This window comes from Halichoeres trimaculatus, unplaced genomic scaffold (genome assembly GCF_033239565.1).
Source record: "Halichoeres trimaculatus isolate MK-OKI-2021-1 unplaced genomic scaffold, fHalTri1.1 fHalTri1_scaffold_64, whole genome shotgun sequence".
Taxonomy (NCBI): domain Eukaryota; kingdom Metazoa; phylum Chordata; class Actinopteri; order Labriformes; family Labridae; genus Halichoeres; species Halichoeres trimaculatus.
Window position 1 is genome coordinate 110,579 of NW_027437243.1, and position 19,351 is coordinate 129,929.

Here is a 19,351-nt window from a genome sequence, read left to right on the forward strand (position 1 = left end):
TGCAGTAAAAAAAGAAGGATAAACCAAAACCGAGTTAACTTTGGCCGTTTAAAGACTTAAATCGTCTCTCTTTCAACACAAATCTTAAGGATTACCTTGTTTTTGTTCAACTTCCAAGTATAAATTTCAACACAACGATGCGGACAATGTCCGCAGCTGAAACTATCAAAGCTACAAGCTACAAAACAGTCTTTCAACTTGAAATTCACATCAGTTTTACAATCGGAAATGACATTAAGCATCTCTTTCAGATTTATTATGATCAAAGACCTGTGTCACCTCAACGGATGATTTAAACTCTGTCAAACCTTCAAAAAAGTCACAGATCTTATCAAGGAATACAAAAATTACATTAATGAAACACACAATATCACGCCTCTTCCGACTAAAAATGCATTTTATTGAGTTGTGCTTAAGCTAGCCAAGCTTTAGCAGGAAAATTTGCAACATACCTCCCCAAGTGCCTTGGTGAAAAAGGCGGAAGGAACGCCCAGCTTGATTTTATACCCCGATGGAATTAACAGATTCCAGAATTTATCTGCACCAATCAAATTCAGACGCAACCCGTGCGTCCCTGACGTTTTAACAATAATAAAAATAATTAAAAAAAAAAATATTAAAATGGGAAATAAAAGTCCAAATAATTAACTCTCCCATGCCTGCTCGACAGTTTAGAAAAATAATCCTTTTAGTTGTTTTTTTTTTTCAAATACTTGATTGTTTTCCAAAAGTTTCACTCTAGTGGTTTACATACGTCTGCGCTTTCAGCATAAACACGACTTGATGTAAAAACGAATCAAACTATAAATAATTATTATTAAATAAAATACAAACACAATTTTCACTGAGTAGAAATTGAGAGTTTTGATCCGCTAATTTAAATGCTGAAAGTGGGATGAGCGGCTCTCCTTCTTTGAACTCGGGATGAACGAAGCCCATCCCGACCGTTGGAGGGCAGCATGGAGCCGACTTTTCTTGTTAGCTGTGAAATAATGCTGGATGAAGAAGACTACATGAAACTATCAACACTTGGAGAAGAGAGCTGACACATGAGGTGAGGTGAGGTCACTGACATCTTTAACGTTGTTTAACTAACCGTGGAGTGAGCCAATACTTGAAAATCTGTTGTAAACACTGGCATTTCTAAGTGATAGAGCAAGGTTACGGCCTGAGCTGTTACTGTACACTACTTCTTTGTTTTGTTTTTAATCTAGTTTAAAGCATTTTTTTTTTCCATCCCTAGCAATCACTTATCAAGTTCTCCACCTCAGACAGATGGAGAGGCAGAAGATATGGAGCTAGGGTTAGACTCAAGTGGAAGGAAGTCCACCAATTTTAGCCAGATCGTTTTTACTGCTCTCATAAAATGAAGGAGCCTGTAAAGTGATGGTAGTGAATAAACATTAACAGAGGTTTGCTTTAAAGATTCAGTGTGTATTTATCAGAACAGGCTGAAGGCAGAACTTTCAGAAAATATAAGCAAGCATTTTTAAAAGAGTATGGTCTCCTAATCATAATACTACTACTACTACTACTAATAATAATAATAATAATGAATTTCCCTTCTGGGATTAATAAAGTATTTTTTATCTTTATCTTTATCTTTAATAAGAAATACGGTTCATCTGTAAACTGTGGGTGAGACTTTTATGTCCACACAAACAGCAGATCCCCTTCATGTTTCTACAGTCACACAGAGCACGCAAACTCCTGACATACTTACACATTTTTGTATTCAGAACAAAATGCACTGACTGAAAAAATTTCTAAAGCCAGAACTTTCATTTTGCACATTATAATATTTGTAATTATTATTATTTTTTAATTATTATCTGTGATAAAGCTTTGACTTAAAAAATGTCTTCACTTTTCTCAGAATTTATTACATTTTTTTTGGTAACGATGTCTTTCGTCTCCCATTGTGACTTTTTTTTAATCATTTTTGATTTTTGATTTTTTTTCTTTGGGTCTTGTATTTAACGGTTTTAAAAATGTATATATTCATCGTACTTTTAATCTCTTAAATTTGACATCTTAAAATTTACAATTTCATGATTTCAATTTTTGGATTGTACAACTTCTGAAGATGCCAAGCCAATGCTTTAAGGCACTGAGATGCTACACCTGGATAACAACTGAGGCGCTCCTGTTGGCTTTTTGATGGATGAAACTCCAGGTTTTGTTTGCTTTTTCAATGATCAGTCCATTTGTTTGACAAAGCAAACGGTTAACTTGTGTAATACACTTACCAAATGTTTGTTCACCCTTCTGCATCACCATGGTGCCTCACCGCACAGCGGTCAAAAACTGTTTGACCCTTCCGGGTGAAACACTTAACCGCACTAACAAGGTCCTACCCTCATAAAGACTTTCACCCTTGATGAGCTCAGTTACAAACAAACATGAATGTAAACAAACCATTCATAATCTGATCCTACAACTATGAGTTGACTAAATAAGATTTTGTGTTGTTATAGTGCCTATGTTATTATTACTTCTTTATACCAAGGTTCTTTATTTCTTTAATCGTTTGGGGTGGGGGGCTCAGGCCGAAGTTTTAGGATTGTTGTGAATTAACTTTATTACCCAGGAACCTTTGCTGTAAATGATGCTTTAGTTGTTTACTGCAGTGTGTTTACGTTGTTCTTTTTGCTGCAGGAGTCTCCAGATTACACCAGTGTCCAGGAGCTGAAGTATTAGACCTGGTCATAAGTGAAGCGTTGCGCCTCTACCCTCCAGGGTTCAAGTAGATCAGATAGATGGACCACGACCGCACATTGAACGGACAACTGGTCCCTAAAGGTGTGACGATGGAGTTCCCAGCAGGCTTCCTTCACTATGACCAGGAGCACTGGCCGGAGCCGGAGAAGTTCATCCCTGAGCGGTGAGAGGATGCTCTGTAGGCTCAGTCTGTGTGTGTGTGTGTGTGTGTGTGTGTGTGTGTGTGTGTGTGTGTGTGTGTGTGTGTGTGTGTGTGTGTGTGTGTGTGTGTGTGTTTTTCAGCTCAGTATTTGAAGTCCTGTCAGACCAGCCCGTCTGGCACCAACAACCTGTCCACATTCAAAGTTTGTGCCATGTGATTGGCTGATTAGATATTTGTGTTAACGAGTAGCTGAAGTTTTGCCTTGTCAAAAAATGGCCACCTCCTACCAGGGGCGCGTTGTTCTTTTGGGACGGGCCAATTGGTGTAGTCGGCGGAGGGGGACTTAAGTCTGGGTTCCCCGGGACCCAGTGGAGAGCAGGGCTGGGGTGGGTTCTCCGGGACCCGCCGGAGAGCAAGGCCCCGAGGGAGAGCGGGGGCTAAAGGGGTGGTTGCCAGGGGTGGGAGACTTGGCCCCGACCCGGGTCCGTAGGGTTGGGCCGGGGTGGCCGGGCTGGCTGGGGTGCTTAGGGTTCTCCGGGACCCGCCGGAGAGCAAGGCCCCGAGGGAGAGCGGGGGCTAAAGGGGTGGCCGCCCGGGGTGGGAGACTTGGCCCCGACCCGGGTCCGTAGGGTTGGGTTAGGGTTGGGCCGGGGTGGCCGGGCTGGCCGGGCTGGCCGGGCTGGCTGGGGCGCTTAGGGTTCCCCGGGACCCGCCGGAGAGCAAGGCCCCTGGGGGAGAGAGGGGGCTGGAGGGAAGCTGCCAGCGGCGTGAGACTAGGCCCCCGACCCCACCTAGGGTTGGGCAGGGGCCTGCGGGCGGGCGGGCGGGCTGGCTGGGGTGCGCGGGTTACGTTCATTCTCACTAAGCTCACTGTACAAATCAACCAACAACTTCACACATTGTCTTTCTTCTCTACAAAAACAAGCCGCAAAGTCAAATCACTCATGGATTAACAACGCCTTCGAGTCATCTTTGCTGCCTTTTTTAAGCTGTCGCATCCTTGTCTATGTCATTTTGTCTATTTCTCTCAGCCATCTCACACTTGCCATGTTTTCTTAGCCGTGCAGGACCCATCATGCCCCAGGGAACATGCCCCAGAGGACATCCCCGTGTGTCTCAATCACTCTCGAAATCACCTCCAGCTGGACCACCTGGATCTTTACCTCATACATTTCCCTCTTGGTTTAAAGCTACACTGACACATACACACAAGTGGAACAGAGCTAAACTTTCACTTTAATCTGACCTTATTATCTGCATTAACCCACGAGGAGTGCCATTCTGGACACTCTAGAGCAGGGATGTCAAACTGGTGGCATGGAGGGCCAAGAGGCTGCAGCTATTCTTTCCAACCAACAACTCTACCAGCTGATTTCACTCATTACCTCACCTTCAAGCAGAGAGCAGGGACTAATCAGACAAATCAGCTGCTGGAGTTCTTGTTTGGAAGGAAAACCTGCAGCCTCTTGGCCCTCCATGCCACCAGTTTGACATCCCTGCTCTAGAGCTTTCCGTACTAAGAAAAAAGATCCTGTCTAGCTGCCCAAACCTTCCAAAGCAAACTAAAAGCATTACAGGAGAATGAAAACTCTTTAGGCTGATACATCCTAAGTCTCCTGATGTGTTTACCTGCAAGTTCAAAGCTTTTCTGTTGGTCTTTAGTGTTTTTTTGTCAGCTTATTTTTTTAGCCTTTTCCCCTTTATTACAGATCAGGACTCCAGGGCTGGAGTAAGAAATGTAGCGAGTGATGTCAGGAACAGAAATCAATTCAAGCGGCTCACATCAAATGAAACAGAGAAGATGGACCAGGACGGGGATTCAGGGGCGCTGCTGGCTCAGGTTGTCTGCTCTATTTCACAATAAAACACCACCCACAGACTCTGGCTGGTTAGTCAGACCAGGGGATCCTGAACTTTTCTCTCAGTGAACATCATAACAGTGGTACCAGAGACCAGTGACCCCCTGCTGGGGGAGGACACCAGCAGACCCATCCAAAAACCATTCTGTCTGCATGCACATCAATAAACTCCTGTTCAATTCTGTTTTGTTTTTTTTTTCACAACAGTGAATAAAATCTTCATTTGTAAATAGTTTTGAATGTAGAATTCATTTCTGAGCCTATAAAACACCACTGAACTCAAATCAAACTGTCCTCTCAACTATGAGCCTCATTTCTGCTTTTCTTTACAGAAAATGGGCCACCAGCTTTTCCCAGAGAAGGATGGAGAGTTACTGACCTGTGACATAGACTATGAAGATGTATGGAGGGTAAGCAAACTCTGTGTGTGTGTGTGTGTGTGTGTGTGTGTGTGTGTGTGTGTGTGTGTGTGTGTGTGTGTGTGTGTGTGTGTGTGTGTGTGTGTGTGTGTGTGTGTGTGTGTGTGTGTGTGTGTCTGTGTTCCGCACTCTACTGGCAACTTTAGAGGACTGCAACAGTCAGCCTCGAGGTTTCATGTAGAGATGGAATATGGATGCGATATAGACTCCTAATTTGCATCGTTTGCAGCTGTTCTTCTCTGTTTATGTTGAAGCCAAAGTGTTTTAGGACAAACCAGAGTTTTGTACCTTTTTTATTTACAGAAAGAAAACAATCAAGGCTTTATTTGCACGTTTTTCTGTATTTATTCAAATCATTGATCATTTTCTGTTCTACACACACATTTACACAAGTAAGCACACATATGTTTCCTCATATGACTGTCATGTTATGACTGTGATTAAAAATCATCATTGAAATTGTTAGTAAGTGATGAATAAAAAGTAAAACTTGTACCACTGTTCTCTGACTCTCTCCACAGGGTTTTTTTTAAGCAGCAGAATGAACACTCGGCACATCCGCAACATCCAAAATGACTGTTCAAACATTTCTTATCGAGGGTCCAAGTAAAAACCAGGAAAAGCTTCTGTCAGCGCACGTTTGGGTTTTGATCAGGGTGAGTTGAGCAGCTTCCCCAGCAGGGTGGTGAGTGCATTAACAGGAACACTCACATGTGCTCACTGGCTCTTCTAACGGCAAACATAAGCTTTGACGCTGTGTCGCTAACAGGGTCTCTGCTCGTACTCTTTGCAGGCTTTTCACTCTGCCACCAAACCTACGACCCAGTGTCTGCTCATGTTGAGGAACGAGCGCTGGAAGAGAGTGTGGAGCATCCTGTATATAAAGTGGACAGCGTGGCCATTTTAACTCGTTCTTCCTTCCTCTCTGTGGAGAAGCACAAAACACAGGCCCAAAAAACAGTGTCGGCTCCCATAAACATCTGATTTGTGAAATAAGGAACAAGTAGGGCTGTGCTATTTCTGTTACCCGGAATCCCAATTATACAACATGAGAAGTCATCCTAAAAGAGTAAGGACAAATCTTGGCATTCAGCTCAAACTCTGCTAAATGTACAGAAACAGCGGTGAACCTCCACAAACAAGAAGCACCTTATTCTGAGGTGTCTGAGAAAAACTCCATGTGTCCAAGCTTTGATGACTTTTCAATGATACTACTACTACTACTACCACTACTACTACTACTACTACTACTACTACTACTACAACAACTAATACTACTACTACTACTACTGCTACTACTACTACTACTACTACTACTACTACTACTACAACAACTAAGACTACTACTACTACAACAACTAATACTACTACTAGGCTTCTACTACTACTACTACTACTACTACTACTACTACTGCTACTACTACTACTACTTATTATAATAATAATAATAAAAAAAATAAAAATTGGGTCAACATAGCACTTTTCTTTTTTGGTCAGTTTTTGTTTGTTTGGAAAGGCACATGTGACATAACGTTCCTTTGGGGAAAGGGTACAGTATGCAGTAAACATTCCACACGTGGTTATGAAAATGATCATTGCCAATCCTTAGTTTTAATAGATTTAACAACAAGGAGAAGAGGTGAGCGGAGGAGGGGTCTGGCTCCGTTTCTTAACTTATCTGGAATAAGACACATCCAAATTTTGACCTTTGCATCAACCTAAACCCAAACCCAAACCAGGTAGGTGGATTCACAATAAACAAAACCTGGTCAGATTACAGAGATTACGGGTTTCACGTAGTTTGTCCAAAATGACCAAGTCCTGAAAAAGGATTCCCTTTGACCCTTCAGAGAAAATGACCACCTCTCAAGACTGTAAATGTCCTGTACAATATCAAGCCACTTTTCCATTGTAGGTGCCTGGGCTTTTAACCACTTTCTGGTGATTGTCTTTTTGCTTGCTGCCAAAAGCACAGCCAGCAGCTTTTTGTCTCTCAGAGTCCAGTTTTCAAAAGAAAAATCTCCCAAATACAGGGCTTCCAACTTAACAGGAACGTCCTCAGTAAAGATATTGCTCCACAGCTGCTCCCAAAACGCTTTGATCCATTGACAACTCCAAGAAATAGGACAGTGATTTGCATCTTTTGTCCCACAGAGTCTCCAGCAGGTGTCTCCACTGTTCTGAAGTTTTCCCTGGGCTGGGGTTACCAAAAAAATCTACCTATGTTTTTCCCACAGAATTCCCTCCATGTGTTGGAGGTTGAGGCCATCCATCGTAACTTCAAATGTTTTCCCAGCTTTCAGTTGAAATGCATATGTTTCCCTCCTTCTCCCACTCATTTCCTATATAGTTTGTATCACCCTGATTAGATAGCAAAGTACCATCATATAGTTTAGAAATGAGCTTTGTACTTAGCGTGAGCCTGTTTCAACACAGATAGAAACACACTGAGGAATTCTCAATCAGATTTTTCCCACTTGTCTTTCAAGTTTTGATTCAAATAAGTTCTAACCTGTCAATATCGCTGGAAGTCCTCTTTTTCTAAACCATGAGATTTTTCAAGTTCCTCAAAACTCTGAAACATCCCTTTCTGAATAAAAGTGTAACAGGTGGTCAAGCCTTTTGAGAGCCAAGCCCCAAATCTGCCATCAATCCTATTTGACTCTAAGGCTCAAGTATTTGAGTCCCATTCCCTAACCCACATGTTTTGGTGATCCTTTTCCAGGAAGATAAAACTGTGAGGAACACAGTTCAATCAGATAGGGCTCCGTTAATCTTTATTTTAGCTCTTGGTTTATTGTATAAAGCAGCAATTACATCAATTAGAGCAGTGCTTCCCAATCCTGGTCCTGGGGGACCCCCCTGCCCTGCACGTTTTAGATGTTACCCCACTCCAGCACACCTGATTCAAATGAATGGCTCGTTATCCGGCTCCAGCAGGGCTTGATGACGAGCTGATCATTTGAATCAGGTGTGTTGGAGTGGGGAACATAAAAAACATGCAGGGCAGGGGGTCCCCAGGACCAGGATTGGGAAACACTGCATTAGGCTCTGGTGGAATCCAAATTTAGGCATTACTTTATATTAAAAGGTCCACATGACCCAGTCAAATGCCTTCTCTGCATCCAAACTCAGCACAAGGGTTTCTAATCTTTGTTGCATTGAACGGTCCAGAACATGTCAAGTTTTCCTGAGTCTGTCTCTGTCTGATAGACTCCATTCTAGTCCACTTTTTTCGTAGCCTAAATTGACCTCTTCATTTAAGGCTACTTCTTAAAGTAGACCTAATGCACACCTTGATTTGAAGCCTAGCTCAAATTGACCTCTTCATTCTGGACCACTTCTGCCACATTCATAAGATGTGCTCCACAAACAAAGACTCATTCATGTCATTGTCACATTGAGCTGGTGTATTGAGCTATTATTGTGGCAAAATGATGTGTGTGTGGGTCAATGCATCCACGAATATGTGAACTGATCCACAAATGTGTGGACCGATTCACAAATCTGTCAAATATTTACAAATGTGTGCACAAATCCACAAATGTTTAAACTGATTCACAAATAAAAATGTAGTCTGAGATGGCTGAAAAGTCTCAATTTTTTTTTTTTGTTTGTCTTACAAGAGCTAAAAATCCACACAAATCATCAGATACAACTGAGGCAGTGTGGATTGCTAAGTGGCTGAGGCGTGGTGCTACAATGATAGCTCCATACCTGGCAGCCTGCGCCTGGGAGCCTGAGCTCAGGGCAAAGTAATCTGCCTCTCACAGACGGATTCTTTCTCATTTGCAGATCACTGGCCCGGCAGGACTGTAGCAAACATCACGTGCACACAGACAGTCCATCGGGAGGCCCGCCTCAGTCGTAATGATGACAATAATGATGGGATTTGAAAAATACCCAGACTTTTCAGCCATTTAAGACCATCCATTTATTTGTAAAGCAGTTTAAACATTTCTGGATTGGCAAAGACATTTGTGGATATTTGACACATTTGCAAATCTGTTTACACCTTTGTGTAATCAAACATTTGGGATGCATTTACACACGCTAATCATTTTGTTACAATAATAGCTCCATACTGGTGCAAATACTGATCATTTTATGGCTTTTGGCAAAGTATGTTTTGGGGGTTTGTATTGCCACATTATGTAATAACGCCCCATGATGTAATAATCTGATTAATTTTCAATTCACTATGTAATAACGCTGCATTTTGGTCTAGAATTTTTGAGCGCAGTGCATAGTAAACTCCTCTGCATTATGTAATACATTCTGACACCGCGCATCCATCAGTAAATACAAAATGCAGGCGTTGCACTTTTTGATGAAGAAAATGTAAGAATTATGTGCATTATGTAACAAACCACCAAAATGGATGTCTTTATTAGGAAAAAAAAACAGATCATCAAAAAGATATTGACTTAGAGAAAGCAGCATGAGGGGCAAATATAATTTCATTAGAAAAACTAGTGATGACGCCTCATTGGTCAAATCTAAATCAAACTCCAGTGACTGGCACCAAGCGCCAGGAGCGTCAGGGGGCATCAGGTGTTGGCAGGCCATTTGGGTACCTCTCAGCCAGCCCCCCAGGCAGCCACACTTAGCCCCGGACCGCCTGGACCACGGGGACCACCGGGACCACGGGGACCACGGGGACCACCGGGACCACCTCTCGGCCCTGGGTGACTTCTGCACCTCTCGGCCCTGCGCACCCACACTTAAGCACCCCCCCTCTGCTGACTACACCACACAACCACGGCCCCAAAAGACCTTGCGCCCTAAAATTCCTATCATTTCAGTTTTACCCGTTGCTAGGTGCCTTGCCCACCTCTCAGCCCTCCAGGCACCCACACCTACAATATATTTCTGATGGTATAACATTTTTTTTTTTTTTTTAATTTGAGATATCTATTTGGCTGGTTTGTTGCATAATGCACCTAATTCTTATATTTTCTTGATATAAAAAAAATACAACACCTGCATTTTGTAATGACTGATGCAATATGTCTGAATGTACTACATAATGCAGCAAAGTTTATCACATACATTTAAAACACTATAAAACAAAATGTGTCAGATTATTACAAAATGCTGTTTTTTACAAAATGAATTGAAAATGTATTACAGTATTACAGCACGGGGCGTTATAACATGATGTGGCACCACAGGTTCATTGGTAAAGAGGTTCATGGGTGTGGGGGGAAATGGGGTGTGCTTGAACTGGGCAGTGTGTGTGTGCTTGAGGAACTGGGCAGTGTGTGTGTGTGCTTGAGGAACTGGGAAGTGTGTGTGTGTGTGCTTGAGGAACTGGGCACAGTGTGTGTGTGCTTGAAGAACTGGGTAGTGTGTGTGTGTGCTTGAGGAACTGGGCAGTGTGTGTATGCTTGAGGAACTGGGCAGTGTGTGTGTGCTTGAGGAACTGGGCAGAGTGTGTGTGCTTGTGGAACTGGGCAGTGTGTGTGTGCTTGAGGAACTGGGCAGTGTGTGTGTGCTTGTGGAACTGGTTCTGAGCTTTTATCCACAGTTTTCAGACTCAGTCAGTTTCTTCAGTTTGAAACGTTTTCCTCGGCCTTGGGAAAACTCTTCCACACGGCACTGAAGAGGCTGGAGTACACAGAGAGCGTGTAGCCACTTTACACGGGTCAGGGTGAACTGTTTCCCAGAGTACCAGCTGCTCAAACTGGGTGTAGCATCCCGATCTTCTGCTGCAGCAGGATCTACAGTGCCCAGACCTCTGGGGCTGAACCCTGGTTCTGTTTGCTGCTCTAGATCTGGATCACCTGCGGAGATCATGACTCTGGAGTCACATGACACACAATATCTTGTTGACAGCACACCATGCAAAAGAACACTCACCTGTTGGGAGTGAAAGTACACTCACAGGTTTCACAGGTTTGTCTGTCAGGTGTTTGTTATACGTCACCTCACTTCATTTCGTGTCTCCACTTCCCTCCTTTGTTTCTCTGTAGATGGACACCTTGGGACAGAAGCAGAAAGCAGCAGTAAAAGCTCCTTTGCAGTGTAACACACGTGAACCTGGCCGATGGACAGGAAATGAGCGCCTCAGTGTTGGCGAGGCAGCTACGATCAATCAGATAAAACCAGAGAGGAATGAAAAGAGAGGAGGAATGGCTTTGTAGCTGTCAGTTCACAGGCTTTAAATATGAAGGCTTACACTTCCATGGATACAACACCTGAGTTTGAGCTGTTTGGGCGTCTGTGGAAGAAAACTTTCAGGGAGCATCAGCAGCACACGTACACCGATCCAGACAACACGTTGCATGTCATACCTGCATTTACTGCAGCGTTTGCATTCACTGGAACAGTCGTGGCCGTAAGCTCAAGTGGTTTGTGGTAACGCTGCACTGAAGCCCGCTCTGGTCCCAGCTCAGGACCCGACATTGCACCCACTTGATGAGTTTGAAAGAGCTCAACCGTCGTCGCTCAGTGTTTTTTTGATGCACTGATGCTCCGGTAGTGTTTTCCACGCTGGCTGACGGCTGTTGGTGCTGATAGTTTGGGCTTTTCCTGAAGCGGGCGGTATGGTGTTGTACTGCGGGTCCATCCCTGTGTTTTTCATCCACTCAGGAGCCTTTGAGGCAGGTGACAGCCAGTGGGAGACAAGATGCCGTACTTTGAGGCCTTTCCTCACAACATTTGATTTTCTTCAAATGAGAACTTACCTCAAATAGGCGCTGACAATGTTTCCTACATTGTGGTTTAGAGCGCCTGTGCTCGGGTTGTTCTTTTGTCTCTGTGTCAGGGACATCTGCTCTCACAAGTTTGACCTTTTCAGGTTGTTTGACTGTGTATCTTTGTCATTTTCAAATTGGCTGTGAATGGATCACTGCACTATATCATATTGGAGTGTTAAATCACACACTTCTTCTGTTTGATGCTTCTTGCTTTTTGTTGCTTTGCCTAATTTTAGCCCGCCACCACCCCCCCTCATCGGAGGACAAATAACTTTATTCCATGCTACGCTTTCAGACCGTCTCTTTTCCTCATCCAATCACTAAGTCCTATTTTGAAAGTATTTGTTTCCAGACTCATATTTATTAAGATGGAAATTTATCTCGTCAGATCATGACAGTCATCATTTATTTAGAACTATTTTAGAACTACCTATGATCATGTGTCCTATGATCTTTGAATAATTGATCATTTCTTAACATTGTATTTTAATTTATTTACATGTTATTTGATTGTGTGTGTGTCTCAGCACACACTGCAGCTTTCCTTCCAGTTTTTTTGTTGTTGTTGTTGGTTTTTTATTTTTGGCCCGCCACCACCCCCCCTCATCGGAGGACAAATAACTTTATTCTATATTTAAAGAACTATTTCAGAAAAGAGCTGAGTCTGGTCAAACTATTTTTTTATTCATTGTCCACATGATTTAATAGCTGTTTACATTAAACTAGATGAAATTTGTTTAGAAAAACACTGGCTGTAAAATTTTGATTTGGATGACACCTGAACAAGCTCTGTTCATCTATTTCAAATTAGATTAGCAGATTATTAGCTGAACTGATAATTGTGTTGGACACACACAACAATTAACTTTGATTTTTTCTCTGAACTTTTACCCTGCCACCACCCCCCCTCATCGGAGGACAAAGTACTTTGTTCTACATTAAAGACACTAGTTTGGAAGTTGTCAAACTAGTTGTTTTTAAAGTTTAAATGATTCCTAGAAAAAAAAATTGTGTGTGTCATCCAATCTTTAGCTTTTACCCTGCCACCACCCCCCCTCATCGGAGGACAAATAACTTTCTTCTACTTTAAAAGAACTATTCAGAGTCTAACTTTTTTTGCCTGTTTTTTTTTTTCTTGTTATCAGGATAATTATTGTGATTTTGGAGACTACTCTATTAAACGTAATTTAAACACTTTTTACTGGACAACACATTAGCTTTAACCATCTTATCAAGATATCAAGTAAAATGTTATAGGAAAAATAACTATAATTTTGTGTGTGATGTCCAACCTTTTACTTTTACCCTGCCACCACCCCCCCTCATCGGAGGACAAATAACTTTCTTCTACTTTAAAAGAACTATTTAGAGTCTGTCTTTTAAATTAACTATTTGTTTAATTAATTCATTTATTTTTTGTTATTGAGATGATAATTGTGATTAAAAAAGTGATAAAAAATAAACTAAAAACCTATTATTGGACAACACATAAGCTTTAACTATCTAATCAAGTATCATTTAATGAAATGTTTGAATTTAAAGGGTAATAAAATTTTGTGTTTGTTGTCCAACCTTTTACTTTTACCCTGCCACCACCCCCCCTCATCGGAGGACAAAGTACTTTCTTCTACTTTAAAAGAACTATTTAGAGTCTGACTTTTAAATTAACTATTTGTTTAATTTATTCATTTATTTTTTTGTAATTGAGATGATAATTGTGATTAAAAAAGTGATAAAAAATAAATGAACTAAAAACCTATTATTGGACAACACATAAGCTTTAACTATCTAATCAAGTATCATTTAGTGAAATGTTTGAATTTTAAGGGTAATATAATTTTGTGTGTGTTGTCCAACCTTTTACTTTTACCCTGCCACCACCCCCCCTCATCGGAGGACATATAACTTTCTTCTACTTTAAAAGAACTATTTAGAGTCTGACTTTTTTTTTGCCTGATTTTTTTTCTTGTTCTTTGGATAATTATTTTAATTTTGGGAACTTTTTTGAACATCATTTAAATACCTTTTATTAGACAACACACAATCTTTAACTTATCCAATCAAGCATCATTTAATGAAATGTTTGAATTGAAAGAATAATATAATTTTATGTGTGTGTGTGTGTGTGTGTGTGTGTGTGTGTGTGTGTGTGTGTGTGTGTGTGTGTTGTCCAACCTTTTACTTTGACCCTGCCACCACCCCCCCTCATCGGAGGACAAATAACTTTCTTCTACTTTATACCTACTTTAAAATAACTATTCTAGGGTTTTTTATGTTTTTATTTTTCTCTAATTTAAATGATTTTTGAAAGTAGTTTAACTGTTTAAATGTTTTGTGTGTTTTTAGTTTTTTTTTATGAAGTGTGTGTGTGTGTGTGTGTATGTGTGTGTGTGTGTGTGTGTGTGTGTGTGTGTACTAAATAATGCAAATACTTACCAAACACTTACCTCTTCTCCTTGGCTGAGTTCATCCTGGAGTCCTCACCCCGTCTTGCGGCTTATCTTCTCCTCCAGGTTTCTCTGCTTCTTCTGCAGCTTCATCCTCTTGGACTGTTGCTTCCGTAAGCGCATCTCCTTGTCGGCAGGATCAGGATCCTCTGAAAGAAACCAAATATTCAAGGTGACTTTTGAGTGAAGCTGAGAGATTGTCTCTTATTTGACAGATTTTTGATCAAATCAAATCTTTTTTTTAAAAGAGAAATTTAAAAACAAGGTTTGAAAGTTGCTTTCTTACCCCTGGCCTGGATCTTGGCCTCCTTCTTCTCACTCCTGGTGATGTTCTTGAGGACCCGGTCCCTCTGGAGCTCCAGGAGGCGCAGTTTCAGTTTTGAAAACTGGCTCTCATTTTGAAGAGGTTGATGACTTTTCTCTTCCTCCTGTTCCCCAGAGTGTGCCTGTCCTCTACGTTTCTCCTCCTGCTCCCGCAGCACCCTCCTTCTTCTTTCCCTTATCCACCTGCTCTCCGTCATCTCCCGCTTGTCCGCCCACACCGCATCTTTCCATTTCTCCTCTTCCTCCTCATATGGGCTTGGTTCCTCCTCGGTCTCTTCGTCCCCGTCACCTAGTTTCAGGACCACTAGCCACCCTGCCTCCTCCCACTGTCTCTGCTTTTCAAGTCTCACCCTTTTTTCCTCTTCCTCCAGCCTCAGTCTCTCCCTCTCAAGTCTGGCTCTTTTCTCCTCTTCCTCCTCATCTGTTGTGAATGTCTGTACCTCCGTCTCTGCGTCCTCGTCACGTATTTTCAGGACCACTAGCAACCCTGCCTCCTCCCACTGTCTCTGCTTTTCAAGTCTCACCCTTTTTTCCTCTTCCTCCAGCCTCAGTCTCTCCTTCTCAAGTCTGGCTCTTTTCTCCTCTTCCTCCAGCCTCAGTCTCTTCTTCTCAAGTCTCAGTCTTTTCTCCTTTTCCTCCTCATCTGGTCTGATTATCTGTACCTCCGGCTCTTCCTCCTCGTCATCTACTCTCAGGACCCGTGCCAACAGTCTCTCCTTCTCCTTCTCCTTCTCAAGTTTCACTCTTTTCTCTTCTTCCTCTAGCCTCAGTCTCTCCTTCTCTTCCTCTGCTCTAAGTCTCTTCTCCTCCTCCTGTCTTTCTCTCTGCCTCCTGGTCTTCTCCATAAGAGCTTTTCTCTCCTCTTCCTGCTTTTGTTTTTCTCTCTCCTCCCTCAATCTCAGTCTCAGTCTCTCCTTCTCCTCATTCTGGTTTGGTGGTCTCTCCTCTTCCTGCTCCTGTTTCAGTTTCCTATTCTTTTCCTGTTTTCGTCTCTCCCCCTGTCTCCAGCACTGCTCCGCCTCCTGTAACAGTCTTTCTAAATCCTCCTCCTCCTCTAGTCTCAGTTTCTCTTCCTCCTCCCGTTTTCTCTCCCTTCTCCTCCTTCTGTTCTCCATCATCTCTTGTCTTTCAATGACTTCCTTGTCCTGTCTCTGTCTCCTCTCCTCCTTCTCTTTTAATAACTCCTCTTTCAGTGTCAGTCTCTCCTCTTTCAGTGTCAGTCTCTCCTCCTTCTGTGTCAGTCTCTCCTCCTCCTCCTCCTCCCGTATCAATTTGTCCACTTGATCCTCTTGCATCTGTGTCTCCTCCTCATCCTGAATCAATCTCTCCTCCTCCTCTCGTATTAGTTTGTCCACTTGGTCCTCTTGCATCTGTGTCTCCTCCTCCTCACGAATCAGTTTCTCCTCCTCCTCTCGTATCAGTTTGTCCACTTCGTCCTCTTGCATCTGTTTCTTCTCCTCCTCCTGCTTGCGTTTTTCTATCTCCTCCTTCAGTCTCAGTCTCTCATTCTCCTCCTTCATTCTTAGTTTTTCATTCTCCTCCTCCTCTTTCAGTCTCTGTCTCTCCTCCTCTTCCTTCTTTAGTCTCAGTCTCCTCTCTCTTCTTCTTCTTCTCTCCATACTTACCTGTTTGTCTCTTTCCTCCTGCTCCAGTCTGAGTCTCTCCTCCTCCTCCTCTAATCTGACTCTCTCCTCCTCCTGCTCCAGTCTGAGCCTCTCCTCCTGCTCCAGTCTGAGCCTCTCCTCCTGCTCCAGTCTGAGCCTCTCCTCCTGCTCCAGTCTGAGCCTCTCCTCCTCCTCCTGCTCCAGTCTAAGTCTCTCCTCCTCCTCCTCCTCCAGTCTGAGTCTCTCATGCTCCTGTCTCAGTCTCCTTTCTTTCCTTCTTCTCCTTCTCTCCATACTTACCTGTTTGTCTCTTTCCTCCTGCTCCAGTCTGAGCCTCTCCTCTTCCTCCTGCTCCAGTCTGAGCCTCTCCTCTTCCTCCTGCTCCAGTCTGAGCCTGTCCTCCTCCTCCAGTCTCAGTCTCCTTTCTTTCCTTCTTCTCCTTCTCTCCATACTAACCTGTCTGTCTCTTTCCTCCTGCTCCAGTCTGAGTCTCTCGTCCTCCTCTAATCTGAGTCTCTCGTCCTCCTCTAATCTGAGTCTCTCCTCCTCCTCTAATCTGAGTCTCTCGTCCTCCTCCTGCTCCAGTCTGAGTCTCTCCTCCTCCTCCTCCTGTCTCAGTCTCCTTTCTTTCCTTCTTCTCCTTCTCTCCATACTTACCTGTTTGTCTCTTTCCTCCTCCTCTAATCTGAGTCTCTCCTCCTGCTCCTTCTCCTCCTCCAGTCTGAGTCTCTCATGCTTCTCCTCCTCCTCTAATCTGAGTCTCTCGTCCTCCTCCTGCTCCAATCTGAGTCTCTCCTTCTCCTCCTCCCCCTCCTCTAATCCGGCCATCTCCTCCTCCTCCTGCTCCAATCTGAGTCTCTCCTTCTCCTCCTCCTCCTCTAATCCGGCCATCTCCTCCTCCTCCTGCTCCAATCTGAGTCTCTCCTTCTCCTCCTCCTCCTCTAATCCGGCCATCTCCTCCTCCTCCTGCTCCAATCTGAGTCTCTCCTTCTCCTCCTCCTCCTCTAATCCGACCATCTCCTCCTCCTCCTGCTCCAATCTGAGTCTCTCCTTCTCCTCCTCTAATCTGACTATCTCCTCCTCCTCCTGCTCCAGTCTGAGTTTCTCCTCCTTGTCCTCCTCTAATCTGAGGCTCTCCTCCTCCTCCTCCTTCAGTCTCTCCTTCTCCCCCAGTCTCAGTCTCTCCTCCTCCTTCAGTCTCAGTCGCTCCTTCTCCTTCAGTCTCAGGTCCTCCTCCTCCAGTTTCACTCTCACCTCCTCCTTCATTCTTATTCTCTTCTTTGCCTCCTTAAGTCTCTGGCTCTCCTCCTCCTCCTCCTCCTCCAGTTTCAGTCTCTCTTCCTTCAACAGTTTCAGTCTCCTCTTTGCCTCCTTTAATCTCAGTCCTTCCTCCTCCTCCTCCAGTTTCAGTCTCTCCTCCTTCATCAGTTTCAGTCTCCTCTTTGCCTCCTTTAATCTCAGTCCCTCCTCCTCCTCATCCAGTTTAAGTCTCTCCTCCTCCTTCAGCCTCAGTCTTTCCTCTTCCACTTTTAGTCTCAGTCCCTCCTCCTCCTCCTCCAGTTTCAGTCTCTCCTCCTTCATCAGTTTCAGTCTCCTCTTCGCCTCCTTTAATCTCAGTCCCTCCTCCTCCTCATCCAGTTTAAGTCTCTCCTCCTCCTTCAGTCTCAGTCTTTCCTCTTCCACTTTTAGTCTCAGTCCCTCCTCCTCTCCATCCAGTTTCAGCTCTAGTCTCTCTGTCTCCTCTACCTTTTGCAGTCTCATGCCCTCCTTCTCCTCCTCCTGTCCTATTCTCTCCTCCTTTAGTCTCAGTCTCTTCTCTTCCTTTTCTTTTCTCAGTCTCTCCTGTCTTTGTCTTTTTTCCTTCTCCTCCTTTAGTCTCAGTCTCCCTCTTTCCTTCTCCTCCTCTTTCAGTCTCAGTGTCTCCTTCACCTCCTCCTCCTCCTCCTTCAGTCTCAGTGTCTCCTCCTCCTCATACAGGACCTTGTCCTTTCTTAGCTCATGTATGACCTTTTGTACCTGCTGGTCAATCAGATTCACCTCCTCCTTCAGTCTCAGTGTCTCCTCCTTCTCATACAGGACCTTGTCCTTTCTTAGCTCATGTATGACCTTTTGTACCTGCTCGTCGATCAGATTCACCTCCTCCCTCAGTCCCAGTATTTTCGCTCTTGGTGTTCTCCTTCTTTCCAAACTTGCCCGTCTCTCTCTCTCTTCTTTCTTCCTCAGTTTCAACCTCTTCTTCTCCTCCTCCAGTCTTAGTCTCCCCTTCTCCCCCTCTTCCCATCTCAGTCTGTTTCTGTCAAAGCGCTCCTTTGCCTTTTCTAGGTCATCTATTGCCTTTCTTAACACCTCCTCAGGCTGATTCACCTCCTCCACCAGTCCCGGTGTTTTCACTCTTTGTGCTCTTCTTCTTTGCAAACTTATCTGTCTCTCCTCCTCCTTCAGTCTCAGTCTGTTTCTTCCATTCACATCATTTGTCTTTTCTAAGCCATGCGTTAACTTTCTTAACTCCTCCTCGTACAGATTCATGTCCCACTCCAGCTCCTCCAGCTCCTCCAGCTCTATCACTATGTCCTCTATTTGTGTTCCCTCCTCCTCCTCCTCCTCCAGTATCAGTTTCTTTCTCTCATCCTCCTTCAGTCTCAGTCTCTCCTTCTCCTGCCTCAGTGTCTCCTCCCACTCCCATCTCTCCCTCTCTTCTTGCTCCTGTCTCTGTCTCCTCTCCCTGCTCCTCATCCTGGCCATACTTACCTCTCTCTCTTCCTCCTCCTGTCTCAGTGTCTCCTCCCACTCCCATCTCTCCCTCTTTTCTTGCTCCTGTCTCTGTCTCCTCTCCCTCCTCCTCATCCTGGCCATACTTACCTCCCTCTCTTCCTCCTCCTGTCTCAGTTTCTCCTCTGACTCCCATCTCTCCCTCTCCTCTCGTTCCTGGCTCTGTCTCTTGTCCCACCTCCTTATCCTGGTCATACTTACCCCTCTCTCCACCTCCTCCTGCTCCTGTCTTCGGCTCTCCATACTTACCATCTCTCTCCTCAAGCCTCTCCCGCCTCTCTCTTCTCCTCCTCCTCTCCTGTGCTCCTCTCTCCTCTCAGTCATGGTTTGAATTCGTTTGTGTGCTTCTCGCTTCAGTATTCTGA

General features: G+C 43.9%; 1 protein-coding gene across 1 annotated transcript; it reads right to left on the bottom strand.

The window, feature by feature from the left end:
- Positions 1 to 14,260: 14,260 nt before the first annotated feature.
- LOC141786703 (uncharacterized) lies at positions 14,261 to 16,511 on the bottom strand. Its single transcript, XM_074665249.1, has 2 exons — positions 14,576 to 16,511; positions 14,261 to 14,438 (listed from the first exon to the last, which is right to left on the bottom strand). The coding sequence occupies exons 1-2, from the start codon at positions 16,509 to 16,511 to the stop codon at positions 14,323 to 14,325; spliced, it is 2,052 nt and encodes a 683-aa protein (XP_074521350.1). The 3' UTR covers positions 14,261 to 14,322.
- Between the last annotated feature and the right edge of the window lie 2,840 nt (positions 16,512 to 19,351).